Raw genomic sequence first — 9,341 nt, forward strand, 5'->3', positions numbered from 1 at the left:
CATGAATGGTTGTTAAAAGGCCTTTTGGCTCTCAAAAGAAATCTCAATCGTTGTACTGTTGAGATTTGGCTCTGTTGACTAATGAGTTTGCCAACCACTGAACTAGGCCATACTTTTTTTATTTCAGAGATCCCCAGTATCCTTTGAGGAGGTAGCCGTGTTCTTCACGGAGGAGGAATGGGTTCTGCTGGATCCAGGCCAACGAAAACTTTTCTGGGAAGTGATGATGGAAAATTACGAGACGGTGGCCTCTCTGGGTAAGGATCTTTCCCCTTTTATTATAAATTGGGAAGAGAAGGGAGGAGGTGGCATCTTCCTTTGATACTCTTGAATTTCAGAACACATTTTAATTCACCACAGACAAAAGTATGGAACTCCCACAGATATGGATATTACAACGCTTGAAAATGAAATCCATTACTTATTTCTATGCTGTTTAGAGAAATGTGTTAATGAAGAAGGCTCTGATTGCGAGAGAGGGACAATATCTAGTTGGGTTAGAATGAAAAAATTAGAAAGGGCCATACAGGCTCAATGCAGGACCAGCCTAAAGCATCCCTGGCAAGTGTTTGTCCAGCTGCTGCTTGAAGACTGCCAGCGAGGGGGAGCCTGCCTACGTAGCCGATTCCACTGCTGAACTTCTCTGACTGTAAAGATTTCCCCCCTACTATTCAGCTGGTGCTTTTCATCCGTAATATGTAGCTATTATTGCAAGTCTTACCCTATGCTGCCAACATTAACAGCTCCTTACCCTCTTCTAAGTGACAGCCTTTCAAACAGAGAGCAATCGTGTCTCTCTTCTTTTCCTGACTGAAGATTCCCAGGTCTCCAGGCCCCTGATCATCGTCATTGCTTTTTTCTGCACCCACTCCATTCTGTCCACATCCCTGTTAAAAGGAGGCCTCCAGAGCTGCACGCAGTACTTCAGATGCAGCCTGACCAATGCGGTGTACAGCAGGACTATCACATCTTGCGATTCTGATGTTGTGCCTCTGTTCATAGACCCAAGACTGCATTAGCCTTTTTTGCCGCTGCATCACATTGACTGCTCATATTTAGTTTACAGGCCACCCCTGCCCCAAGATCTTGTTCACACATACTGCTACTCAGAAGTGTGCTGCCCATCCAGTATGCATGCTTCTCATTTTTGTTACCCAGATGTAGAACTCTGCCTTTATCATTGTTGAATTGCATCTTGTTCACATCTGCCCTTTCTTCCCGTGTGTTCAGATCTTATTGAATTTTATCTCTGTTTGCTACTCTTCCCAATTTGGTGTCATGTGCAAATTTCTAAAAATATTGGACAGTACCAGGCCCAAAAACGAGCCCTGTGGCACCCACCTGGACACCTCTTTCCAATCAGATAAAATGCTATTGACAACTACTCCTTGAGTGCAGTTCTCCAACCAGTTCCCTATCCACCTAACTATCATTGAGTCCAGTCCACAGTCCTCCAGTTTATCCATTAGAAATTCATGGAGAGCCCTGTCAAAAGCTGTACTGAAATCAGGTAAACAACGTCGACGGCGTTCCCATGATCCATTAAGCTCGTCACTCGATCAAAAAAGCATCGAGGTTTGTCTGACCGGACCTGTTCGGTACAAATCCATGCTAACGTCCCCAGATCACCAAGTTCTCTTTCAGATAACTGACAAATGCCCATAGCTCTCGTTTTCTACTTCTGCCTTTCCACTTTGAGGCAGAGTGGTTCTCCCACAGTCCATTTTTTTAATTGATAAATGTGGGTACAGAAGGTAAGAGGGGGAAAAGGAGAGAAAAGGGGAAAAACACAGTCTACAATTAATTAACACTCAAATAATACTATAATCTCTAAATGAATTGGTTATACATTCAACAAATTCTACGTTAATATTACGTTAATTTTTGTCAATTCAACTAATCCATTAAAACTGTATTTATATACTGAATTGCTATTCTCCACAACTTCTTTGGATGTTCAATTAGTAATTGGTACTTAAAGCCTTACTTGCTATAATCTTTAAATCACTATCGCCATGTATCTATAGAATGGTTGCCATTTTTCATTAAACTGGTCCAAGGACTCATTTTTAGTCTTATTGATCATAAAGGTCATTTTTGCCATGTTTGCATATTCTAACATCTTGTCTTTCCATTCATTTATGTCTGGGACATCTGTTTGCTTCCACCTTTTTGCGAGAACTACTCTCGCCGCCATTGTAGCATATTTAAATATGTCACTAAGTTGTGGAGGTAAATTAGATGGTATTATACTTAACAGAAAATGTTTGGACATGTCCACCAAACGTGAAAATAGGAACCGTCTATTCTCCTCTGAGGCTCGGGCATCTTGTAACTGTGGGTTATTGTCCACGCCCTATCTGGGGAGGCAGGACCAAATTAATTTCCTGCTGCCCCCTATCGGGACACTAACCCGCTGTACCTCAGTCTTTTGTCCTGCCTAGTGGGGAGAGCAGTGATTTTCACAGCTCTGTGAGTTAGGCTTAGGCTTAGAGGCTTGTTTGTGTCCTTTCCCTTAAACCTTTCCTCAACCTTCTTTCCAATTACCTCCCCACCCGACCCAACCTACCTGGTGTCTTTTTCCCCGATCTTCCTGGTGTCGTCCTGAGAGTTGAATCGGGAAGAAGAGGGGGGGGATGGCGGACGCCATTTTGAACGGAGAAGATGACCTTCTCTCGGAGAAGGATTACTCAGTGGGGCTGGTCCAATTCGCCCCGACCAACAGCGCGCCGTCCAAGGGCGCCGAGAACGGATCCACCCTGGCGACGGAGGAGAGCGGAGAGCCGCAGGAGGCTCGGGGAGTCGCCACTCAGCCCAAGCAGAAAAAGGCGCGAAAAGCGGCACCGACCCTTGCCGGCGCTAAACGCAGGAAGCGCGGCAGCGGAAAGTTCAACGGCGCAGCGAGAGCCAGCGGGAAAGCCCCGACTGTCTACTTGCGGATCCAGCCCTCCTCAACAGCAATTTCGCCCGCGACTTCAGATCCCGTGGCGATGGACGGTCTCCCGTTGGGAGGTGGTAACGTACCCCCCCCCTTTCGGAGCAAACAGAAAGGCAGCCTGCAGCATCTATTCCCGCTTTTTCCTTGAGGCCTATAGGGGGCCACTTTATGCCTATGCAGCAGGCATCAGTCCATCAACCATTTTTTAACCCCTTTCCCACCTCAGGGGCGGCAACAGGGAGGTTTTTAACCGCAGATCAGGCTAACGACATGGTTAATATAGCCTTACAGAGGCAGTGGCAAGCCTTCCAGGCTTTTCAAATGCGCCTGCCTCAGTTCTCTGGTGGGGTTTCAGGGTCCCCTTCTACCTTAGTCCCCCAATCCCAGGGGGAAGAGGGCAGTTCATCCACCTCGGGGGGGCCATCCAGAGGGGAGACATCCGTTTCATGGCCCACTAAGGCCGCCAGAAAGGCACAGTCACAGCCGATTTCTCAATCTGGCTCTGACTCCCCTAGCCTTCAGGATACCCTTACCACTGACCAGGAATCAGAAGGGGAAGAACGCGAGGAGGGGGAGTTCGACTCCGAGGACGAGACCCCCCGTGCCGATGACCAACAGCCCAGGTTGTTCTTGGGAGAGGACTTCCAGGGTTTGTTGGCAAAGGCTATGATCGCCTTGGATCTTAATGAGGAACAGCAGTCCTCAGAGGAACCCAAATCAAAATTCAAAGAAGGGGTTAGGGAGTGCTTCCCCAGAAGGAGAACTCAAAGCAACCTAGTTCCTTTCCCAGAGTTTATTATTAGGGCCCTCACGGATGAGTGGGATAACCCCTCCTCTAATAAACAGGTAGAGCCTTGGGCATCTTCATTGATAGAACATCAGACCTGAGAAAGACGGACTATTTGTTTATTAACATCTCCAACCCTAACAAGGGTCTCAGAATGTCAGCGGCATCCATTAGTTATGCCTTAAAGTCAACAACAGCTGAGGCATATAAAGCCACAGGGGCTCCTCTTCCACCGGGAATTACGGCTCATTCTCTTCGCAGCGCCTCTACAACGGCAGCGTTTGACAAGCAATCCCCTCTTGACGAAATTTGCCGCGCAGCCACGTGGTCAAACGTATCAACATTCGTCAAGCATTACAAGATCAGTACATGGTCATCTGCACAGGCGGCCTTCGGCCGCAGGGTCTTACAGCACGTGGTGGAGGAGAACGCATGACCCACCCTGATGGGAGCTCTTATAGGTCCCACAGTTACAAGATTCCCGAGCCTCAGAGGAGAATGGAGCCTTGACTACTTACCGTGAGGGCTCCTTCTCTTCTGAGGCGGAGGGCATCTTGCCCACCCGGGCGAAGAGTCAAGACAACGTGCTATCGACCATACCTTCAGAAGACAGTCACTTTCAGACCTAATTCCGGTCCCATTTCCTGTCTGTTTGTCATGTTATAGGTTCCTTCCTATGTTCATTGGTTAAGGTTACGTTTCGTTCCGTTATACCTCGTTTTGTTCGTGTCTAAGAGCTAGGCAAGCCTGTGACTGAGGTACAGCGGGTTAGTGTCCCAATAGGGGGCAGCAGGAAATTAATTTGGTCCTGCCTCCCCAGATAGGGCGTGGACAATAACCCACAGTTACAAGATGCCCTCCGCCTCAGAAGAGAAGGAGCCCTCACGGTAAGTAGTCAAGGCTCCATTTTCCTTTCTTATCCTTTGAATTATTCATCTTCCGTATCATATTGGGAGTCAAATACCATCTATTTTATACCAATTTTCTCTTACTTCTTGACTTACAGTAAATTTTAAATCGGAGGTACATAGTTTCTCCCACATTTCCATCTGAATCATCTCGCCAAACTTCTGCATCCAATTTAATCATATTTATTTTCACTTGTTCTGTTTCCGAGTCATATTTTATTAACAGTCCATAGATTCTCCCTAATAAATGGTCATTGTGTTTCATTATTATTATTTGTTCAAACTCTGTCAGTTCTCTCAGCACCAGTTCTTAGACATCCATCTTTGAGTCTGAACCTCAATTGAAGATATGTTAACCAATTTATATTTTTGAATTCTTTTGCTATCACCTGAAAGCTCTTAATCTCCCCTTTTGAATCAGTCATATCCTGATATTTCAAAGGTTGGTCGTTTTTCCATAAAAGGTCTTCATGATATGCTTCCACTGGTGACATCGTAGGTGGCGGAGTTGGACTTATTCTCCTCTTATAGCTGTTCCAGACTCTTAACACTACTGGTTTGATATCACAGTCTTCTGGGTTTTACCCGATAGTTGCTTTACATTTAGTTCCCCAAAGTAAATTGTGAAAACCGGTGGGGAGGTCTGCTTTTCTAACATTATATTTCTGCACTTCGGTTGTTTAATCCAATCAACAATCCAAGACAAACAAGCTGCATGGTAGCTTAGTTAAAATTGGGCAGAGCCAATCCCCCTCTTTTCTTATCATCTTGGAGAACCTTGAATCGAACTCCTGGCTTCTTCCCGTTCCAAACAAAGCGGTTTACATTCCTCTGCCAGTCTCCAATCACTTTTTCATTTCTCCCCATAACAACACACTTTTTAAAGCAAATTATGTAAAGGTTTGGGGAGAAATTGAAAGATCTGAATCGTTGGACTAAGATGAATATCTCATAGTTAGGCAGAATATCGATAGTGAAAATGAATGTCCTACTAAGATTGAATTTTTTGGTTCAATTTCTTCCAATACTACAGACCGTTGTTTGAGTGACGGAGGCTGATGGGAGGAGAGGAGGAATGGCATTGTTGATTTTACAAGGCCAGAGGGTGTAATTCCACCATCAACCATAGCTTTGAATGCAAAAATCACATGGCATGAGAGGGGGATCTGGGGGTTTCTTGGTTCAGGGTTTTCCAATTCCTGGAAAGGTTGGCAAAGCTTCTGGGAGTGACTCATTTTCCACTGTATCCCCTCTCCACATTATTACCTCTTTCCTTCCTCATGGCAACTTCCATTTCCTCACCATTCATTTTGTTCATCTCCCCACCCACCAAACTAACTCCCTACCCCCCCATGTTCAGATTGCCCTCATTCCCTCCCCCTGGCAGCCTCTACCTGGGGTAAATCTGAGCCACTTATGATGTGCCAGCGCAGCCCCTAGGATGGGCCTGGATTGTGGTGCTGGCTGGTCTGGGCCCCATTTGAAAGTTGGGAAATTGTAAGGACTTGTGGGAAGTCGCTTATTTCCCCCTTTATCTCCCTCCCTGCACTGTCTGTCTCATGCTGGCAGCCTTCACATGCTCAGTTTTCCATGTTTCTTCTCTAATGCCTTCCCACCCACCAGCCTGGCCCCCATGTTCATCTGCATTGAGGATATGTTTGCTTTACTCACCATCTTTCTTCTCAATAATAGTTCAAAGCAGCTAATATAATTCTCTGCTCCAGAATTTTATCCTTACAGCAGCCCTGTGGAGTAGGTCAGGCTTTGTGTGCATGATTGGTCCAAAGTCTCCCAGTGAGTTCCTAGAGAAGGGGGATTGAATCTAAGTCTCCCAGACGCTAGTCTGAAACTGGCTTTGGCAGTGTGGCAGTGTCACATTGCCTGGCTGCAAATAGTGCTGGGCCTAGCCCAGGGGAATCCTTTCTCAAAGGCCAAAGCAGCCCTCCAATGGGCACTGTTGCCTGACCCTGCCTCAAACATACAGAAACCAAGGCTTAGGTTGACAAGACTGTGTTGTGGCCCAGCAATGGCCATTGAAGGCATTTATTTCTTATGTTATAGGCACTGCTTCTATTTTTGTGGGGTGTTAGAACTGCCCAGTATACTTTCCCCCCAGATTTTCTGCAAGCCTGGGTCAAATTACAGGTTTTTTGAAAGCTCTGTCTTGTCTGTCCAAGTCACCAATCTCTAGATTTGTTTCCATATTTTATTCATTTATTCATTTTATTTAAACAGTAATTATTTCAATAACATTCAAGATTTTGTTAAAAAACTTCTTTCCCTATTCTTTTTCTGTGTTCTCTGAATATACACCAAAAAACAAATGAACCTTAAGGTAGTCTCGTGCACCTTTCTGCAATAGTAACAAGAACAACAGCCCTCTTCCTTTGGTAACCCGTTTGTCATTTTCCAAGACATCCTGGTGTATGGTTAAATATCGCTGAGGTTTTTCCAGGCCCCACACTTTCATTGTAGAAAAAAATCATTGACCGCTGACCATACCTGCTAACTGGTATTAGTATCTTTTCATTCTTATTTGATATCTGCCTCTCTTTTGCAGTTGCAGATGTGAGAAAGATGGTGCGTGAGAAGGAAGCTAGAAGGATAGTTGTGGAAAAAGACAATGATCGGCAGATGAAAGGAAAATCTGGAGATCAAGCAGTTCCAAAGCGAGGCCGCAGAAGGAAAAGGAAAGCAATACAGAATCCATATAAATGCTTGGAGTGTGGAAAGCGCTTCTCTCGGAATAGCACCCTAACTAAACATAAAAAGGTTCACACAGGAGAGAAGCCATATAAATGCTTGGAGTGTGGAAAGTGCTTCTCTCAGAATAGCAGCCTTACTGTACATCAGAAGATTCACACAGGGGAGAAGCCATTTAAATGTCTGGAGTGTGGAAAGTGCTTCACTTGCAATGGCTCCCTAACTAAACATCAAAAGATTCACACAGGGGAGAAGCCATTTAAATGTCTAGACTGTGGAAAGTGCTTCACTCAGAATGGCACCCTAACTAAACATGAAAAGATTCACACAGGGGAGAAGCCATATAAATGCTTGAAGTGTGGAAAGAGCTTCTCTCGGATTGACACCCTAACTGAACATCAAAAGCTTCACATAAAGGAGAAGCGATATGAATGCTTGGAGTGTGGAAAGTGCTTCTCTCAGAATAGTACCCTAACTAAACATAAAAAGGTTCACACAGGAGAGAAGCCATATAAATGCTTGGAGTGTGCAAAGTGCTTCTCTCAGAATAGCAACCTTACAGCACATCAGAAGATTCACACAGGGGAGAAGCCATATAAATGCCTGAAGTGTAGAAAGTGCTTCTCTTGGAATGACAGCCTAACTGCGCATCAAAGAGTTCACACAGGGGAGAAGCCATATGAATGCTCGGAGTGTGGAAAGTGCTTCTCTCGGAATGACAGCCTAACTGCACATCAAAAGATTCACACAGGGGAGAAGCCATATAAATGCTTGGAGTGTGGAAAGTGCTTCTCTCAGAATGCCCACCTAACTGCACATCAAAAGATTCACACAGGGGTGAAGCCATATAAATGCTTGGAGTGTGGAAAGTGCTTCTCTTGGAATAGCAACCTAACTAAACATGAAAAGATTCACACAGGAGTGAAGCCATATGAATGCTTGGAGTGTGGAAAGTGCTTCTGTCGGAATGACCGCCTAACTGCACACCAAAATATTCACACAGGGAAGAAGCCATATAAATGCTTGGAGTGTGGAAAGTGCTTTTCTCAGAATAGCAACCTTACTGCACATCAGAAGATTCACACAGGGGAGAAGCCATTTAAATGTCTGGAGTGTGGAAAGTGCTTCACTCGCAATAGCTCCCTAACTAAACATCAAAAGATTCACACAGGGGAGAAGCCATATAAATGCTCGGAGTGTGGAAAGTGCTTCACTCAGAATGGCTCCCTAACTAAACATGAAAAGATTCACACAGGGGAGAAGCCATATAAATGCTTGAAGTGTGGAAAGAGCTTCTCTCGGATTGACACCCTAACTGAACATCAAAAGCTTCACATAAAGGAGAAGCGATATGAATGCTTGGAGTGTGGAAAGTGCTTCTCTCAGAATAGCACCCTAACTAAACATGAAAAGATTCACACAGGGAAGAAGCCATATGAATGCTTGGAGTGTGGAAAGTGCTTCTCTCAGAATAGCAACCTTACTGCACATCAGAAGATTCACACAGGGGAGAAGCCATTTAAATGTCTGGAGTGTGGAAAGTGCTTCACTTGCAATGGCTCCCTAACTAAACATGAAAAGATTCACACAGGGGAGAAGCCATATAAATGCTTGGAGTGTGGAAAGTGCTTCTCTCAGAATGACCGCCTAACTGCACATCAGAAGATTCACATAGGGGAGAAGCCATAAAAGTCCTTGGAGTGTGGAAAGTGCTTCTTTTTAGAATGGTGTCCTAAATGAACATCAAAAGGTTCACCCGGGGAGAAGCCATATAAATACCACTGAATACCAGTGCCAGGAACAATGAAGGAATTTGATTGATTTGAAATGTGGTGCTGTTTGAGAGTGTTGTGGATAGTGCGGAATGCCAAGAAGATTTGGTTTATACTCCAATTTTCTATATTGTAAGGAGTCTCAAAGCAGCTTGCAATCACCTTCCCTTCCCCCCCCCCCCACAACAGGCATCTTGTGAGGTTGGTGGGGCTGAGTGAGATCTGAGAAAATG

At 45.0% G+C, this 9,341-nt stretch overlaps 1 protein-coding gene across 1 annotated transcript; it reads left to right on the forward strand.

Moving 5' to 3' along the window:
- The first annotated feature begins 2,636 nt into the window (after positions 1 to 2,636).
- Positions 2,637 to 9,025, forward strand: LOC130491178 (zinc finger protein 345-like). Its single transcript, XM_056864879.1, has 3 exons — positions 2,637 to 3,015; positions 7,194 to 8,573; positions 8,742 to 9,025. Exons 1-3 carry the CDS (start codon positions 2,637 to 2,639, stop codon positions 9,023 to 9,025), a joined length of 2,043 nt encoding a protein of 680 aa, XP_056720857.1.
- The last annotated feature ends 316 nt before the right edge of the window (positions 9,026 to 9,341 follow it).

This window comes from Euleptes europaea, chromosome 1, assembly GCF_029931775.1.
Source record: "Euleptes europaea isolate rEulEur1 chromosome 1, rEulEur1.hap1, whole genome shotgun sequence".
NCBI lineage: Eukaryota > Metazoa > Chordata > Lepidosauria > Squamata > Sphaerodactylidae > Euleptes > Euleptes europaea.